This window comes from Heloderma suspectum, chromosome 6 (genome assembly GCF_057233095.1).
Source record: "Heloderma suspectum isolate Gila_16-S chromosome 6, 16-S_ref, whole genome shotgun sequence".
Lineage (NCBI taxonomy): Eukaryota > Metazoa > Chordata > Lepidosauria > Squamata > Helodermatidae > Heloderma > Heloderma suspectum.
This window is the reverse complement of record NC_139463.1, coordinates 53,429,547-53,449,148: the sequence shown is the minus strand read 5'-3', so window position 1 is coordinate 53,449,148 and position 19,602 is coordinate 53,429,547. Positions and strand designations below refer to the sequence as shown.

Here is a 19,602-nt window from a genome sequence, read left to right as displayed (position 1 = left end):
CAGCCTCGTCTTGAATGCCTCCAGTGTGGGAGAGCCCACCACCTCCCTAGGGAATTGGTTCCATTGTCGTATTGCTCTAACAGTCAGGAAGTTTTTCCTGATGTTCAGCCGGAATCTGGCTTCCTGTCACTTGAGCCCATGATTCCGTGTCCTGCATTCTGGGATGATGGAGAAGAGATGCTGGCCTTCCTCTCTGTGACAACTTGAAGAGCGCTATCCTATCTCCCCTCAGTCTTCTCTTCTCAAGGCTAAACATGCCCAGTTCTTTCAGTCTCTCTTCATAGGGCTCTGTTTCCAGTCCCCTGATCATCTTTGTTGCCCTCCTCTAAACCCTCTCCAGCTTGTCTGCATCCTTCTTAAAATGTGGTGCCCAGAACTGGACACAGTAGTCCAGATGAGGCCTAACCAGTGCTGAGTAGAGGGGAACTAGTACTTCCCGGGATTTGGAAGCTATGCTTCTATGAATGCAGCCCAAAATAGCATTTGCCTGTGGTATACATTTTAGCTGGGCTTCTATTATTGTGGTTTTGAGTAATCTCCAAGCATTTTCAAGAGACTGAATCCTCTTGACTCCCCTTTTAGTTTCCATTTCACCGGTTCCCTCATTTTAGAGATGTTTCCTCTTTTGAACTCAAATGTGACTGTGTTGGACTTCCTGGGCAATTTTCCACTTAATATATATTCAATTTGATAGCACTGTGATCACTGTTTCCAAGTGGTTCAACAACATTTACATCTTGTACAAGGTCCTGGGCATCACCACTTAGGATTAAATCCAAGGTTGCCTCCTCTCTGGTCAGTTCCTTGACCAACTATTCCAGGGCACAATCATTTAGGGCACTGAGAAATTTAACCTCTTTGCCATGGCTGGAACATGCATTTATCCAGTCAATGTGGGGGTAATTGAAGTTGCCCATCATTACAACACTTCCTCTTTTGGAGGCCTCCCTGATTTCATTTTCCATCTCAAGGTCACTCTGAGCTGGTCTGGAGGATGACAGCATGTTCCTAGCACTAAATTTGTTTTGGAGCTTGGTATTGTCACCCACAGTGCTTCTGTGAAAGAGCCTACCCCTTTTACGTGTTCTAGTCTGCTCGACACTATGCCCTCTTTGACGTACAGGGCAACACCTCCCCCAGTACGCCCTTCCCTGTCCTTCCTGTAGAGTTTATATCGAGAGATGACCGTATCCCACAGGTTCCCTCCATTCCACCAGGTTTCTGTAATGCCCACTATATCCAGGTTTTCCTTTAAAAGCAAGCACTCCAAATCTCCCATTTCGGCTCGAAGGCTTCTAGCATTTGCATAGAAACACCTATTCATGGTGTCCCTCCCCAGATGCCTCTGGTGTGTGCATCTTTTGCTGTGGAACGCTGGCCCTTTTGATTGGCTATAATGTTCTGTCATGTATTCCTGGCCTATTTCCTCCCTTTCTACATTTGGGCAATCAAAAACATTTTCATCTTCATCTCTTTGAGATGATTTGACCTGAACCGGATGCTTCCCAGCTCCTATTGGCTTTCCCCCTGGGTTTAGATTAAAAGCTGCTCTGCCACCCTTTTTATGTTAGCTCAAACAGTCTGGTTCCATTTTGGTTCAAGTGGAGCCAGTCCGTCTTGTACAAGCCTGGCTTGTCCCAAAACGTTCCCCAGTGCCTAACAAATTTAAACCCTCCTCCCGGCACCACCGTCTCATCCACATATTGAGACTCCTCACCTTCACTTCTCTAGCTGGCCCTGCGCGTGAAACAGGTTGCATTTCCAAGGAAGCCACCTTGGTGGTCCTGGATTTCAACCTCCTATCTAGCAACCTAAATTTGGCTTCCAGGACCTCAAGACTACATTTCCCCATATCACTGGTACCAACATGGACGACAACCACTGACTCAACCCCAGCGCTATCTACTAGGCTATCTAGACAGCACATGATCCGCAACCTTCGCACCAGGCAGGCAATTCACCAGGCGGTCTATACGTCCATCACAAACCCAGCTGCCTATGTGTCTGATGATCAAATCCCCCACTACCACAAGCCCCCCTCCCCCCAGAGGCACATCCTCGGTGTGAGAGGATATTTGTTCGTCTTCTGAGGAATGGGTCCCTTCTAAGGGATCATTTCCCTCTTACTCAGAATGATGCCCTCCTTCCCCGAGACCCGCATCCTCCGTGACAGCAAAGGAGCTGTCGCCCTGGGAGCGGGGCACAGCTAATGGGTCCCTGAAGGTCTCATCCACCAACCTCTCTGCCTCTCTTAGCTTCTCCAGGTCAGCAACCTTGGCCTCAAAGGAACGCACTTGTTCCCTGAGAGCCAGGAGCTCATTACACTGATTGCGTGCCTGCAACTTCCGTCCAGCAGGCAGGCAGTCATACATGAGGCACTCAGTGCAATACACTGGATAGCCCCCTCCCCACTGCTGGCTTTCTACCTTCATAACTGGTTTTTTTTATTATTATTTGGGTGTGTTTCCCCTGGAAAACTTAGTTGTTTACTACAAGAAGTTGGGGAAATTATTTATTGTTATTTATTTACAGTAACTTCCTGTGAGTACGGAGTAGGAAGGGGAGAGTTCCCCACTGTGGCTTCCTTGTCGTAAAACTGCACTGGCACCCTGGTATTCTGGGGAGCTGAGGGCAATGATGCAACAGGGCCCATGGACAAACTGCTTGGAGGACTGAGGCCCATCACTTGCTCTCTGGACTCTTGCTTGTGAAATCAGCCAAAGGTGGGCTGGGTATTTGGACCTTGGAAATGATTAATGCCTCCTTGAGGGAAGGGGTGGTCCCCACTAGCTGAAAGGAAGTGGTGGTGAGGCCACTATTGAAGAAACCTAGCTTTGATTCATGGGTTTCTGGTAATTACCTTTTAGTGTCAAATCCACAATTTTTTAGCAAGGTATTGGAACGTGTGGTGGCTTCTCAGCTCCAGGTACTGTTGGATGAAGCTGATTATTTGGATCGATTCAAATCTGGGTTCAGGCCTGACTTTGGGATGGAAACAGCCTCGGTCAGCCTAGCAGACTACTTATGCCTGGGAATGGAGGGTACGGGAAGGTGCAACCTTGTTGATTTGCTTGGACCTCTCAGCAGCTTTCAATACCATCAGCCATGGTATCCGAGATAGTTTATCTGGGATAGGGCATAGGAGGCATGGTGCTCCAGTGATTCCTGCCCTTCCTGGATGAACGGTCTCTGACAGTTGTACCTGGGGACTTCTGCTCCACCCCATGGCCACTGGCCATCTTGGCCCTTCTGCTTTTCAGTATCTACATGAAATGATTTGGAGGTTTGAGTTGAAGTGCAATCACTATGCAGATGCCACTCAGCTCTACCCCTCATTTCCATCTCATGATCCTAAGGAGGCTGTTGAATACCTGAACTGGTGTCTGGAGGCATGAGGCAAACAAATCCAGACAAGATAGAGGTGTGGTGGGTAGGGAAGCCAACTAATCTGGACGGAGGAATCCTGCTGGTTGGCCCCGCATGTCTGGCATCGGCTTTCGTCAGTGGTTTGTCAGGACCCTTTTTGCAGATCTTCAGGAAGCCTCTAAAGACCCACTTGTGTTCACTGTGGCCTTTTATCTGTGGGCTGCAGGGTTTATTGGTGTTATGTGCTTTATAGTATTCTTAATGAATATTTATTGATTAATTTTAATTGTACTTGTTTTGCATAGTTCTGTATTGTCTTTATCATTCATTCATTAATTTATTATGTTTCTATCCCACCTTTCTTCCATCATGGAACTCAAGGTGGCTACATGTGGTTCCCAGGTGGACTCCCCTCCAAGCACTGACTAGACGCAAAGTTGCTTAGCTTCAGCAAGGTGGCTGCCTCATGTGCCTTTAGACTATGCCCTTGTATGCCACCCTGAGAAGATTCTACCCTTAAAGATGGCCTAAAAATAATTTTAAATAAATAAAAATAAAATGCCAAACATCCACAAGCATAGCCGGATCAGAAAAAACATAATATAGACTATAAAACACATCTGTAAAAAACTGAAGATCTAGTCCAATCAGCTTATTCATATTAATTCCTTAGAAAAACATCTAGGAACTATATGATAAGATTATTTAGTAATGATGCCTCCTGTTAGCAAGGCAATTAGCAGAGAAAAAACAAAAGGCAAAGCAGAATGAGCATTCACCAGTCCCACATGCACACAGGGCTATCTTAGAATAAAAAAGAGACCACACCCTTGTTTAGTGAAGGAAAGGTAAAATTCTGGATGGTGCATATAAAATGCACGTACAGCGTACAGTTTCAAAAAGAGTTTGTTCAGTCTGTTTTGTGTTCCATTACACAGGCAAGAGAGAGCAAACACAAGTGCTCCCAGCAATGGTGGAAGTTGGGGGGGGGGGGAGGAGCAAAAGGAAGAAATCACAGGAAACCACACTGTAGGCTATAGAGATCTTAAGGCGAGCTGGGGTCAAAATTCTAGGGATGGCAGAGAATTCCGCCACGGATCTTGGGGAGGCTGAATGCCAGCGCATTCAGCCCCCCGAAATCTGTGGTGGAATGGCCTGCCCCCCGCCCCCCTCCCGTGGATCCCCCCGGGATGAGACTTACCTGGGGCGGATCTTCCGGGCGGCGGCAGCGGCGGTGGCTGGTCTTCCTACCGGCGGCCACCGCCACCATTTGCAGTTTATTTGTTTGTTTTTACACACACGTGATAGGCTATGTAAGTTTTTACGTAGGCCAAAACGACTGGGTAAAAAAAAAAAGGGGGGGCGTATGCAAATGGCGGCGGCTATGGCCACCTCCATTTGCGTTCCTTATTTTGGGCCATCTTAGTCTACGTAAATAATTGCGTAGACTAAGACGGCGAAAATAAGGGGAACGGAAATAGCGTCTGCTATACTATTTGCGTTCTCCTTATTTTCGCAGTCTTAGTCTACGTAAATATTGATGTAATTAAGACGTCAAAAATAAGGAACGCAAATGGCGGCGGCCGTAGCCACCGCCATTTGCGTACGCAGTTTTTTGTTTTTTTTTTCCCCAGAGCCCTCCGCTGCCGGAAATCCGGCTGCGGACGGCTCTGGCCTGGCTGGGCCTGGCCGGCTGCTCCGCGGAGCTGCCGCAGAGCACAGCCAGCCGCGGAGGATTCCGGGGTGGAGGAACGGAGCGCCTCCCCCCCTGTCCAGGATTCCGGGGGGAGGGACGGAACGCCTCCCCCCCCACCAACAACATAATCCGCGAACAGGTAAGTGATTTTTGTACATCCCTACTGTGAATTAACTAACTGCAACACTGCCCCCTTCCTGTAACTTGCAGACAAGGTTGCAATATTCCCAACACTATATAACAATAAACTTTCTTTTTTTAATTTTCAAAAGACCAAGTGAGTATGTTTTAAACACACACACATATCAGCCAAAGAAATGAATGAAAACGAAACAGTGAAATGCTATCAAAACTCATCTATGTCAGAGTAGTTCTAAGCTCCAAAACCCAGGCCCAAAAAACTGTAAAAGAAAAGTACCTAAATTTGCTAAGACATGTACTCTTTGCTTCTGTCTCCTCCCCTCCCCTCTCCAACATCCAGGTGGCTTGTATGCAGTTCATCAATATTGTGGTTCATTCAGTAGAGAACATGAATTTCCGTGTCTTCTTGCAATACGAGTTCACGCAGTTGGGACTGGATGAGTACCTAGAGGTGAGAACGACATATCAGATTCCTGAGTGAGTGAATGAATGAGGGTGTATGTGGCCAGGCTCACATGTCCCATGGAACCCTGGCTTACCATTTACAAGCAGCATGCTGGTCCATTTTGCCCCATGGCTCCCAGTGCAAGTGGGAGCAGCTCAACCCCCCCGCCCCCAGACCTTCCGTTTGTAGTTCATTTAGTGTGATGTGTGAAACTGGAACTCTGACTTGTCTCTCCCCAAATGAGCCAGAAAAATAACATATGGTTTGTTCTTGGGTTGTTGTTGTTGTTGACAGTTATATACCGCCATATCTGCTAAAAAGCCATCAAGCTGGTGTACAACAATTTCAAACAATAAAACCTTACAACAATAAAAACAAGAACATTAAAAATAGTAAAAACATTAAAACATTTTTAAACTACACATTTTGAATGGCTAAATTGAGAATATGCATCTCCACACCCTTTCAAAAGGCCAAGAGAGTGGGGGCCAATTGTCATTCTCGAGGGAGCGCATTGCCTAGTTTGGGGGCAACACAGGAGGAAGCCCTTTCTTGCCTGACAAATGGGCTTTTACGGGTAATGGTGCCCTCACAAGGGCTGCTCCTGCAGATCTTAGCCCTCGTGCAGGTTCATAGCGGGACAGGCGGTCCCTTGGATAGCCAGGTCCTAAGGTGTTTAGGGCTTTAAAGGTTAAGACTGACTCCTTGAACTGAGCCCAGAAAGCATTCGGCTGTCTAAACAAGCCAGGGATGGAAAGTTCACGGTTTGTTGAGCTACTCCTGATTGCAATGGGAGTGATTGGGAAGTGTGCTTGTACGTTACGCCAGGGTTCTCATGGAACTCTGGCTCGCTGGGGCTTGCAAACCAGGCTTGCGTGTGTATCCGTGTTCAACTGATGGTGGTTATTGTAATTACTCTTCATTTCCATAGCATTTTTCATTTGCAAATTGTTTAGTGATTCTGAGATACATGTCGTGCCTGTGATATGGAATTATGTGGGTTTTCCAGAGAATTTTGAATAAAAAAAAAATCTGGAAACATTTCTGCTACCCTTAATTGAGAACTGATTTAGCATGTTTGTTTGATGTCTATATTTTAAACAAAACTTTAAACATATGCCATTATTAATGTTAATTTGATGTGCTGTATAAATATCTCAAAAAAATTCCAAGAGTCAAAACCAGTTGAACTGAAATATTTAATTGGAGGGGATCAATTGGGAGATCAGTTAAGTACACTTGTGCTTCCAGATTGATGGCTGCTAGCTAGGGCTATCAGTCAAAATACATTGTGCAGTTATTCCATCTTTCCCTTCTTAACAGATTTTCTGTGTTTTGTGGTTTTAAGTTTTGTTGTATGCTATCTTGGGAGGGTTTACCCTAAAATGTGGCTTAGAAATCTTTTAAATAAATCAGTGAAAAAAATGCAGTGGGAAAACAGGAGAGCATGGAAATGGAAGATGATGGCTGGACCTCCGCATCCCCTGTAAGATAGAAGATGTCTGGACCCCGCCCCATACAATTCCACAAATGAGGCTATTGCACAATAAAAGTCTTGTCTCGAAGAACCCCTAGTGTGGTTTAAATGTGATATTAAAAAATTGTTTAAAACATGCTAACAACACAACTCAATAGCATACTATTTCCTTATATTACTTATAACATAAAAGCATTGGAAACACTTAACAGACTAGTTTTAGCATGCCTAAAGGGCCGTGTGCTTAAGGGCACAATCCCATGTATGTTTAGACAGAAAAAGGTCCTGCAACTCCAAGCATTCCCAAGCCAGCCTGGCTGGCTGAAACATGCTTGGAGTTGTAGGACATGTTTTCTGTCTAAACATACATAGGATTGTGCCCTAAGTATACATGCTTCTTAGGGATAGTCACCCCCACCCTGATTTGAACCACCCCAGGCCAGCAAGTAGACAAGCAATGTAGAGACAGGCAGGCAAGCACTTGGATAGACAGCTTCCTTTTCCTCCAGAGCTTAAGCCCATGAAATGAAAGGGTGCATTTCAGTCATTGGAAGAAGAAGAAGAAGCTGTCCTTGCAAGTGCCTGCTTCTACAGTGCCTGCCTCTCCCAACTCCATAAGGAGCCCTGCTGGATGAGATCATAGGCCTATTTAATTGAGGATTGTGTTCCCATGGTGGCCAACCAGATGCTTCTAGGAAGCCCAGAAGCAGGACATGAGGGCAACAGTACCCTCCTGTCATGTTCCCCAGCAACTGGTGTTCAGAGGCATGCTATTTCTGATTCTGGAGGTGGCATGCAGACATTGTGACTAGTAGCTGTTGATAGCCTCATCCTCCATGAATTTGTCTAATCCCCTTTTAAAGCCATCCAAGTTGGTGACCATCACAACATCTTGTGGTGTACGTTTTCCAGGTCTACATATCCTGTTTGAGATCTTTAAGCTTATTGTAGAGCTGGAAAGTATCTGGCTTGTGTCAGATGAATTTTCATAATACTGCTGTAACCTCTGTGTGGGATGGTTTTAAGTCCACTTGAAGTTGAAGATGTTGGATGGCATCCCTCCCCATTTTGGACACTAATTACAACTTTGATTTTAGGTTTGACTATTTTTGTATTTGTGCCAGTTGCCCAATCTGACTTATCATATTCATTTGTTATGTTACTAATTAATATTATGAAAAGGTACATTTCTAAAAATGAGTAGGCTGGCAAATGATTAAAAAACGCAACTGAAGTGTTACCTCTCTAGTGCATATGCTGCAGACCTTAAGTCTCCAGGCTGAAGATTTAAATCCCTGCTCAGCTATGAAGCTCTCTGGATGAACTTGTGGGCTCTTACTGTCTCTCAGCCTAACCCTCCTCACAGGATTGTTGTGAAGATAAAAAGGAGTAACTCCCATATATGTTACCCCCCTTGCCTGTAGAGGACGGGTGGGACACTTTGGAGGGTCCGGGGGGCAGTTTTGACCCCCCCGGGCCCCCTCCCCCAAGGACTGCATGAACTATCCTTCAAAGGCATCTGCAATTACGTATCGCATTTGTACCCCCACTTTCTTCTACAGCAGGAGGGGCAACATGTGCTCTGTGGGCCACATGTGGCCCACCACCCTGGTGTGGCCTCCACAGTCTCTCACTGTTGCTCCAGCACTGAATTAGGTGGCGGCAACCCCCCCAGCAGCCTGCCATTGAATGTCCATGAACTGCTACGGAGCACCCAGGAGCGCTTTGCCGCCAGGTTTCAGCAGCAAACGTCCGTTTTTTGCCACCGCCGCAGTTGTTGATGCTGCGGTGGGGGGGCGGGGGCCACACTGGGGCAGTAGCAGCACCTGTGGCCTGCGGCTGCCTCTCGCCCACCCCTGCCGTGCTGCGGGTATGGATTTGACAGATACTAATTGCAAATGCCATTGAAGGGTAGTTATCCATATATCTGTGTCCTTAATGAGAAATTAATTTCACACAATCAGTTCCACTGCGTTTTCCCCCCTGAAAGCTGACTTGCCATTTCCAGACTAGCAGGTGGGTGGCCTTGGCTCTTCAGATCTTTGTCTGGAGATGTATGGCCTCCAGCCCCTAGAAGGTGTGCCCGAAGCATCCACCTCGGCTCTGTGCTGCGCGAGCCTACGGCATTTTGATGCTAGAGGTGGAGCCCACGTGGCGACCCTCTGCGAGTGCCTCTGCTTTGAAACAGTGTCCACGCACCCTCCGGATGCCAGCACTTGCCCTCGTCTGTCTTGCCTCAGCCCACCCGCTTCATGATCCCTTTGCCCTCCTAATTGGCAGAACCAACCCTGGCTTTGCTTGTAATGTCAAGATCTCCCCTTTTTGGCTCATCAGAAACTGCGCTACACGGAGAGTGACAAGTTGCAGGTGCAGATCCAAGCCTACCTGGACAACATCTTTGATGTGGGCGCCCTGCTAGAGGACACTGAAACAAAAAATGCCGTTCTGGAGCATGTGGAGGACTTGCAGGAGGAAGTCGGACAGGTGCGGGAGCTGGCTGACAATTCCCCTTGGAGACAGTGTACCTGGGCTGAATGGGAGGCAGTGTCTTAGGGACGTGGCTTGACTGGGGAAGAAGACCCTTCCCTGTCCCTAGGTCACAAGAAGGAGAATGGAGTCCATATGATCTGTTTCCCATTTCTGCAATACCTATGCACAAGGCTCACCCTTCAAGCAGGTGGGCTGGGCTGGCTTTGCCCCCTTACCCACCGTGTTGTCCTGTCTGCTCTCTCTCTTCCCTTTTACTGTCTGGCCCTCCTGAAATTAACTATCAACACAATGCTTCTCTTAACAGCTGACAGAGAAACTTCAGGATGCAGAGAATGAGTCCATGGCCAAGGTCGCTGAGCTAGAGAAACAGTTGTGTCAGTCACGCCATGAGCTGGAGGCCCTGAGGGCAAGGACTACAGGCGATGAGCAGGTATGGCAGCAGAGGGGAACCGATCATGGGAGCTGCTGAAGGGGACTGATTCCAAAGGAACCTTGAGAGAGCCCTACTTTATCAGACCAAGGTCCATCTAGCCCAAAATCCTGTTTCCCATACTGGCCAGACCAATGGTTCTGGGAAGCCCACAGGAAGCCCACAACTTTCCACTGTGTTCCCATGTATCAGTTCTATGTGACTCCAATCCTGCCATCATTGCTAGTGTTTACTATCGATTGCCTGAGATGGCTATTTCACTTTACCGCTCTGCTCATTACAGTAATGATGGCAGGACTGGAGACACATAGATCTGACATGGGGCAAAACACAGTGGGAAGTTCTCTTACTGTCCCATTGAAATGAACAAAACCTGTGTAAGAATATAGGCTTGAAGTTTCAACCGTGAAAGAATTTTGTCCTCATCACATCTGACTTCCCAAAACTGTCATGAGTATTTAGGTCATTAGTGGGCAGTATAAAATCTAGAGACTGCTTCTTTGAATTCTATTTGAATTCTGAGAATCCTGGGGTTTGTTTTTAAAAATAGAAAAGTTAGATTTCCAGTTAGACCACCACACACACCCGCCCCTTGGCACCACATGCAAGGCACTGAGAGCCCAGAATCTGACCAAGTTCCCTAGGTTTTCCATCCAGGCTTCATGATTTTCTAATCTCTCTATCAGGCCAAACAGGAGCAAGTCAGCAAGACAAAGAGTCAAAGGAGTCCCCCTTTGCGACAGATAGAGCAGTCTCAAGGGACAGGACAGTCCGCACAGTACTCTGCCTTGGAGCACAAACTGGAGGAGCTAGAAGACAAGGGGCGCATCCGGATCCTGCGTGGACTGGATGGAGAAGTCATTGTGGGCATCGAGATCATCCCTCTTGTTGTGGACACCACAGCTGCCTCCTCGGTTACCATTGAGGCATCCTCATCCAGCAGCACAGGTATTGTCCCAGGGAACAAACAAGGTGGATCTTTAGCTTATCCATTTTGTGGCAGAAACAGGCAATCCGAGGAGGCCTCTGCTGTGTTCTGCCGCATCAAGCAGCAGGTGGGGGATCATATTTTTGAATGCTTGCGTATATGAAAATAGCTCTCTATACTTATCTGACATATCAAGGAGGTGCCTGGGCTAGAACCTTTTCCAGTCAATAATTTTGTACATCCCAGGAGTGTGAAATGGCACAGTTCATCAACAACTGTTGGAGCTAGCTTATGCATTTGCTGAGAAATCTCCACCCGCCATACAGAAATTTATTTCTTTATACAAAATAGAGCTACTTATTTTAATATTCTAAACGTTAGAATGTTCTGTTAATGTGCTTTGCTTGCCCCATAGCTTATTTCCCCTTCTTTGTTGGGAGGCTCAGGCAGAAGGGTTTTTTTTGTTTTTGTCCTCAATTAGACAAAATGAAGAGGCATTCATCACACCTGCTCCTTCCTTCCTTCCTTCCTTCCTTCCTTCCTTCCTTCCTTCCTTCACACAAATAATTTATGAAATATTAATTTCTACATCATAATAATTTTTGCTTCTTTTCTTTCCAGATTTTCCTTCACCATCTGCATCCCCTATTCCTCGTTGTGCTCCAGAAATTCTGCCGCCGCCACCCCTGCCCCTCATCAAAGACAGTGGCTCTGTGGTTCTCCCAGCTTCTCAAGAGGAAAGCTCACCACCTCCTCCCCCTCCTCCAGCACCACCTCTTCCTGGGGCCAATACCCCACCACCTGCCCCACCGCTTCCTGTGGCAGGAGACGTGCCCCACCCTCCGCTCCCGCCACCCCTCCTGGCACTGGATGGCCCAGTTCCTCCTCCTCCTCCCCCACCACCAATGTCTGATGGGGTGAATTTGCCAGGAATCACAACTAGTTCAGGTTAGTTGGATTTATGGAAAGCCTTTCTTAAGACAGCATTCCATGCCCAAATGTTGTAAAAACAATGCACATATGTGTACATTTATTTCATACATTTATTCATTTTGCATAATGTCTAGAGTCGTCATCTCCAAAAAGAAATCTCTATTTCATTATGTCATGCATTTTAATCAGTTAATTAATCTAATTCTGCAGTGAATGAACCCCATAGTTTTGAAGAAAAATTCCTTTCTTTTTAGATTGTGCCTGATGCAGGCAAAGATGTTCTTTGATTTTAAATTGTGTTGATTTGTAAGCTGCCTTGGGCATCCTATTATATATGAAGGAGAGGAGGGATATAAATATTTTAAGTAAATAAATGAACACCTACAGGCATTCCCTTCTGTGTAGGAAGGAAGGGAGGGTGCCTCTTCCAAGATGGCACTTACCCTATGCAAGTTTTTAAGTACTAATATTAAAGCTAATTTATCAATCAGTAAAATAAAAATGGGTTGCCTGATTAATCAAGGGCATCTCTTTAATCAAAAGGATTTCAGCTGATTAATCTAACTGATTAACTAGCCAAATGTTGTAGCCCTAATTATTTTATATATGTTTTCCATTTCAGGTATTGGGCTTTTGGGGTGGTAGAGAGGAACATATGGTTGTTATGGCTAAGTGTGTGGGGAATCCTGGAGATTATGCTTTTGGAAGTGGGAAGAGGGTGGTACAGCCAAACCCTGTAACCCCCTACATTTAGATTTCCTGCTGAGCCCACTCCTACTTTGGAATGCTCCCCCATAAAATGTCACATAGAGTTTCAATTCTCTCTAAAAAGACAACAAATGTTTGAAGGAAATGAAAGTTGAGAGTTCCCAGTTTTTCCCTCACCAAATTCTAGTTAGTGCACATAAAGAACAGGTCACGTCTGAGAATCAGAAATTCTTTGGAAGTTGTGGCCTGCTCAGAATGTGACCCCAAATAGAGACTGTTAGCTTACTTCTATATACTTACTGCATTTATACTCTGTCTTTCCTTAGGGGGTGGGTTGTCAATATCATCCCATTTTATCCTTGCAACATTCCTGAGAGGTTATGCTAAGACTCAGTGACTCTCTGCAGCCACTTAGGAAGTTGCATAGCTGAGCGTAGACGTGAACCCAGGTTTTCCTGGTCCAGGTCCAACATTGTATCAACATCAGCAGCCATTCTACTGGGTCCAAAGGTTGAGGGTTAAAAACGTTGGAATTGCTACCTGAGGTTACTAGAAGCAACAGGATGCTCTGCCTACCCAACTCTAGGTGGAACACAGCTGTTGATTTTTCCACCTCTCTGTGCCCAAATCTGTCAGAAAGGCCCTGGTCAAAGATAAGCCTGCAAAGAGATATATCATTAATTTGGGATGGGGGCAGCATGTGCAAGCCCTGATAGGCTTTCTTATTCTTTGGCAGCTGTCAAGATCAAGAAGCCAATACAGACCAAATTCCGTATGCCTGTCTTCAACTGGGTGGCTCTGAAGCCTAACCAGATCAATGGGACTGTCTTCAATGAACTTAACGATGAGAAGGTCCTTCAGGTAAGTCCAGGATGAGCTCTGTCCTCCCTGTTTTCTTCTCATTCTCTGGTTGGTGGGAGGAGACATCCAAAGATTGGGTTATCTGCTATCACAGATCAGGAAGAAAGGGATTGCATGATCTTTGAAGGATGTCCGAGTCCTCCAGCTCCACCTCCAATTTCCTGTCCTGCCTTCATCCAGGGGGGTGCCTCCACGGGGAATTTGCTGCGAGTTGGCTGTGTTTAGAGGTCGTTAGGAGCGCATGACATCGTGGCCATCCTGGAGCCATCTCGGAAATTTTCACAGAAATGTTCTGAGATTATTTTTAGTCCAATTGTTTTCCTTAATTCGACTCGTCTGCACTTCTGTTGTGGTGTGTACCAACCATCCTCATTTACTTTGGCATGATAGCCATGCCCATTGGTGTGCCTTTCACTTGGCCTTGACTTCACTGACCCAGGTCAAGGGAAGTTCTCCCAGTCTTTCCCTTCCCAGTGTTTCCCCGGTGTTTCTGCCGTTTTGCAGCTGGCCGTTCAGGAGTTCTGAACTACCTCATGGTATTTACTTTGCCTTGCCTACCGCTAACCTCTGGTGGCCATCCCCCCAAAAGTATAGGTGTGCTCTGCTCAGCAGCCTCTACCTTAAAAAAAAATCATCTTAAATGGATACTGAATAAAAGCACAACATCGAAATAGTGCATTGCCGCTACATCATGAACCCAAAGTAAGCACTCCAGTTTCACCAAGCACAGCCTCCTGGAGGAGAGGAGAGTTATTACAAGTGGGGTATGGGGTGAGTGGACATAGAGTAAAAGAAGGTGGGGAGACCAATGAGTAAGGCTTGTTTCTCACTCCATTTTCCCCCATGTGTCCACTTTTGCCTATTGCTTTCAACACCCCTTCTCTCTTTCTCCTTCCCCCTGCTCCCAATGAGAAGTTACTGCAATAAAGTGATAAAGCAGAGAAGTGATTTTACATAACAGAGAAACGACAGAACATCAAAGAAGCACAACATCGCAATAGTGATCTTAGAGAGCATTGGAGAAGTGAAAGAGCACTTTAGGGCAAGTTACTAAAGTTAGCCTTTAACCCTTTCACTGCAAGGGAGTGAGATTTATTTCTTACTTCTGAATAAACATGCACAGAAGGGGGGGTATGTTAAAGATTGAAAGCAGGCTACCTAAAGTGATTGAGTGTCCCCACTACTGCAGTAATGTGAGGGGTTGCTGCTGTCTTTCTCCTGTCCCCTGCTCGCAGGCTTTCTGCTGCTACTACATTATGAATGGACAGCAACTAATTTTCCCTGTGTGTGCAGATTTCCCTGAAGAAATTAAAATCCCCAGTCCTCTGGTGCAGCATCTGAAAGCTTCTGAGAGCTCCCCACACCCCAATTTCACCGCATCCCAGCAATCTGCTGCGGAGTTATTGCTCCCCACCCCATTTTCCCCCATGTCTGCACTTTTGCTTACTGCTTCCAATCCCCCCCTTTCTCCTTCCCTGCTTGCGAAAGTGGAGAAGGGACTTTACATAACAATGGAGAAACGGTTTCTACAGAACAACAAAGAAGCACAACATTGCAATAGCAACAGAGAAGTGAAAGAGCGCTTTAGGGCGAGTTACTAAAGTTAGCCTTTAACCCTTTCACTGCTGAGGAGTGAGATTTATTTCTTACTTCTGAGTAAACATGCACAGAAGGGGGGGTATGTTAAAGATTGAAAGCTGGCTACCTAAAGTGATTGAGTGTCCCCACTATGGCAGTAACGTGAGGGGTCACTGCTGCACTCCTGGGGATTTTCTCAATGGGATGGGAAAAACTGCTTCCACTGGGGAAACAAGAGGGAAGGGCAAAGTCTCCCAGGAAAGAACTGCTCCACCGGATGGTTCCAGCACTCCAAGTAAAATGAAATCAATGGGTCTGCACATTTAGTCCTGCTGTTATTGTGCTATTGCAGTTTTAGAGGGGAAATAATTTTTTAAAAATTAGGTGGGGAGTGTCATGCCCTACCTGGAGAATTCATCTGAGGAAGAAGAGGAGGGGGAGAGCCAGGACAATGGGCCCCAGCCAGAGCTAAGCAAGGAACAGGAGGCCTTGGCTGACGGTCCTCCCCTGGAAACATTACAGGAGCAACCTGGTGCCTCTTGAACAGTTCCTGAGTTCCCCCAAATGCTGGAAGCAGAGCCTGAGATAATCCATCCCTCTGGTTGGCAGAGAATCAGATGCAAGCAGCAAAAGAACAAGAGGAAGTCACAGCATGGGGCCTCCCTTAAAAGAAACCCGCTTACCTAATTAGCCACTTGTGCTGACTAACGACCAGCTATAAATCAGCCCAGCCAACGCCAGCTTGCTGCTGCAAACAACAGCACCTTAACCCCAGCATTGCCATCCAAGACACCAGATCTGACAAGCTCCTAGACCCTCGCCTACCCATCTGTACAACGCTTTCGGACACCCCCCTGATTGGCTTTGACGCTTGATAAAACTGATGCTTGTGAACTGACAGTTGGACTGCTTTGACCTTGCCTCTGCCTGTGCCTGCAAAACCTCCTTGGAACTCCTGTGTATGGCTCTCTTGCTGCTGCTCCTGGGTCTATCTGCACCTTGCCCAAGACTCTTGCCTGCGTTGAAACAAGACAGGGAGGGTTGGACGTAGGTTGGGGAGGGTGGGGGCACCAACACACACACTGGCCAGAGAAAGCAGAAGGGGTGGAACAAGGTGAAAGTGGGAGAGAGGGAACAGGCCCTCTAAATGATGATGTGGACAAGACTCCACCCAGTAGCCACCCAAATAATTCTCAGTAAACTGCCATGCCACCTGCCAGGAGCCCCAGGCCAGCTTTGGGAGAATTGGGGTTTTTGACCCCTGTGTGTCCCCAGACGGAGCAGATTTGGCTCCAGTAAATGTCACAAACATTCAACCTCTGCATGATGACTCTGACGAGGAGAGAGAATGGTCAGATTCTGCCCAAATTAAAGATTCTTCTAAAAAAACAGATTGTTCAACACGGAGTATTGTCTCCCATTACTTTCCAAGGCTATAGTTTTTCTTGGATTGCATTCAGCATCACAATCCAGTGGCAAATTTGGCGACAGTCCTCTGCCCCCATCTTTGGGGCTGCTTCCAGAGGAGCAGAGGCTTTCCCAGAGCAAAGCGCCCAACAGGGAAGCACCCTTTTCACCTGTTTTTAACAGGCTAGTTAAGGGTGAATGGGCTGCTCTGCTCCAGGGCAGAAAGAGGCGATGGGCAACCTCAAGGTCCCCTTAGTGGATGCCCCTGTGGTGGCGCTCCCGCAAGGCACCCTAGCCCCTAAGGGGGGGGGGATGAAGATCCAGTATAGCCCTCAAAAAAGTCCATAAGGCTGCAGCTCTTTCTATTAGAGTCTCCTCCACTTCATTTTTCCCCAGGGCCTGCCTCCTTTGGATCAAGGATCTTCTAAATAACCAGGGCCTTGACCAAGACCGTACATAGAGACCTAATCAAATTATACAAATCTCTCTTGTTTGTAGCTGATGCTACTCAAGATGCACTCACCTTCTCTGCCTCAGCCATCTCTGCAGCCACAGTGCCCACATGCCCATTTGGCTCAAGCACTGGAACACCAGGACGTATTCTAGAGCAAATTTGGCCATGGTCCCCCTTTACAGGGGTGCATCTTTTGCAGGAGGATGTCCTGAGAGACATACTTGTAGGAACTAGAGACAATAAGAGAACTGTGCCATATGCCCACAGATGGGGTGAAAAGCCCCAGAAGAACAGTTTCCCTCCCTTTTGGCCCAACGGAAGGTTTTCTAGGCAAAGGCACCACAGCCTGGTTCCACTCTTGCTTCTCCTCCAGACCCCAGACCCCTGCCATCTCCAAGTCCACAGCTGGCCAGTCCTCGAAGGGAGGATGCCAGCAGTTCTGACAGGATAGGGCCGCCAGTGGGCAGCGGTCTTCCACTAGGCCTCATGGCTCCCTGCATCCAAGTCCTTCCTTGGGCTCATTTTCACTCTCAGCCACTGCAATGGCTCCTCCTGCCCTATCAGAAGGACAGGAACGTCACTGTCCAATTCTCCTCCCTCCAGATGTAAAGCTCTTCTTCTTCCTACACAGCCTCAAGAAGGGAATCCCCATCAGGGATCCCACCAGATGCCTGTCTTTTGAGCTGGGGCACTCATTGCCAGATTCAGGTGGTGCAGGAAACTTGGTCCCCACAGGAGGCCATCCACAGTATCAACTAGCTGGAACTCCAGACCACAGTTCTCTCCCTGTTGTATTTCAGGGCAAACTACCATGTTCTCGTCAGAACAGACAATGCATCTGCAAAGGCCCATATCAATTGCAAAGGTGAAATCCCAGGCACTCTACCCAGAGGCAACAAGCCTCCTAGAGTGGGTGGAGTGGTCCATTCCATCATTCTCAGCCCAGCACATTCAGGACATCTCCAGTATGACTGCAGACTTCCTCAGCAGACCAAGACCCAAGTGAGACCCAGGGGAATGGGCTCTGTAACCTTCCTTTGGTTACATGCCCACTTTGGCACCATGGCCATACACATGTGAGCTTCCCCCCAAAACAGCAAGCTTCCTCCTTTCTTTCCTAGCTTCCTGACACCCATGGTGGAGGGCCAGCATGCAGCCTCCGGGCCTGCAGAGCTCTTGTATCTGTTTCCTCCCCGCTGTCCTCTTCTGGGTTCTGGGAAAGTAATACTCGGGCAACCTCCGTAGCACTAGCGGCTCCACGTGGGCCAAGGAGACTGTGGTTCCTTGAAATCCTGCAATGGGCACAGTCAGTCCCCTGGTTCCTACCCACCAGTCTGAACCTTCTCACTCAAGGCCCCATCCTGCACCCAGATTCCGGGTGGCTCCACCTGCCCGCCTGGAGGCTGAAGAGGAAGCTCTCCTGCACCTCAGTTTTTCCACAGATATGGTAAGCACCATTCTCTCTGCCCAGAGACCATCTACTGTGCATGTTTATGACAGCATGTGGAAAGCCTTTTCTGTCTGGTGCAAGAGAAAATCTGTCTCCTGTTCTAAGGCCAGCATCAAGGACCTGTAAGCCTTCCTGCAAACAGGACTTGACTTGGTCTATGACCCAACACTTTGCACTGGCAGGCCTGTGTGCTGGCATCAGTCCTATGCAGGCCAGGGGGGCCCATCTTTGGGCTCTAACCCCCATCTAAAGCACTTTCTTCAAGGCACGCCACTCCTGGCTCCTCTGGTGGCGCATAGATTTTTCTCCTGGAGTCTACATATTGTCTTCAAGGCATTGACCATGCAGCTTTGGCTCCTGTCACTCAAGGTGGCCTTCCTGGTCACAGTCACATCAGCTAGAAGGATCTCAGAGCTTGGGGGCTCTCTCAGCATGAGACCACCCTTGCCCCTTCACCAAGGACTCCTGTCACTCTCTGCTTGGATCCCTCTTTCATACCAAACATTCATTCCTTGTTTCACTGCTCTCAAGAGCTCTCGCTTCCTGCCTTCTGCCCTAACCCCTCCCACCCCTAAAAAGAAGGTGTGGTGCAGGACACTCAGAATGTGCACAGGGCAATCAGAATCTACATATGTAGAACCAAATGTTGCAGATGCACTGACTCACTATTCATATCTTTCCACTCCACTTCCCTAGGCTGGAAGGTGTTCAGATCCACCGTAGTTAGATGGCTTAAAGTCTATATTGTCATGGCATACTTCTCACAACATCTGCCAAGGCACTCACACCTTATCCCTCACTCCACATGATCTCCTGCCTCTTCAGTGGCTTTCTCCACCAATGCACCACTAACAGAGATTTGCACACCCTAACCCTAACTCTTACAACCCCCGGTATTACAGGGTAGACAAATTCACCTCTGTGGAGGCTTATTTTAGGAGATGAGTTTTCCAGAGCATGGTCCATCCCAAATAATCAGCCACTAAGGAGTGTAGCTTAGACACATTTTGGATGCCTCCTCCCACCAACCAGAGGACAGAACATTGGATACTTACTGTGAAAATCCATTCTGGGTTGGTGGGACAGAGGCATCGAACCGCACCCTTCATGCGGCTGGCATAATTCTCCTTATCTGATTATCCTGCTGTGCACACTCCATGTTGTTGCCCTGCTCTCCAGAGGGATGTTTTTTGCCCACTGGGCTTATTTTCTGGCTCTCCTGTTCTGTCCTCTCCTGG

General features: G+C 47.4%; 1 protein-coding gene across 6 annotated transcripts in view; it reads left to right on the top strand.

Annotated features, from left to right (window-relative positions):
• Window positions 1-19,602, top strand: part of FMNL1 (formin like 1) — a 181,476-nt gene that overhangs the window by 125,128 nt on the left and 36,746 nt on the right. For all 6 annotated transcript variants that reach the window (XM_084804350.1, XM_084804349.1, XM_084804354.1 and 3 more), the window contains 6 exons: window positions 5,544-5,654; window positions 9,460-9,609; window positions 9,920-10,045; window positions 10,732-10,993; window positions 11,595-11,921; window positions 13,351-13,475. In XM_084804350.1, the coding sequence (XP_084660476.1) occupies window positions 5,544-5,654; window positions 9,460-9,609; window positions 9,920-10,045; window positions 10,732-10,993; window positions 11,595-11,921; window positions 13,351-13,475 (1,101 nt within the window). The remainder of the gene's footprint in view (window positions 1-5,543; window positions 5,655-9,459; window positions 9,610-9,919; window positions 10,046-10,731; window positions 10,994-11,594; window positions 11,922-13,350; window positions 13,476-19,602) is intronic.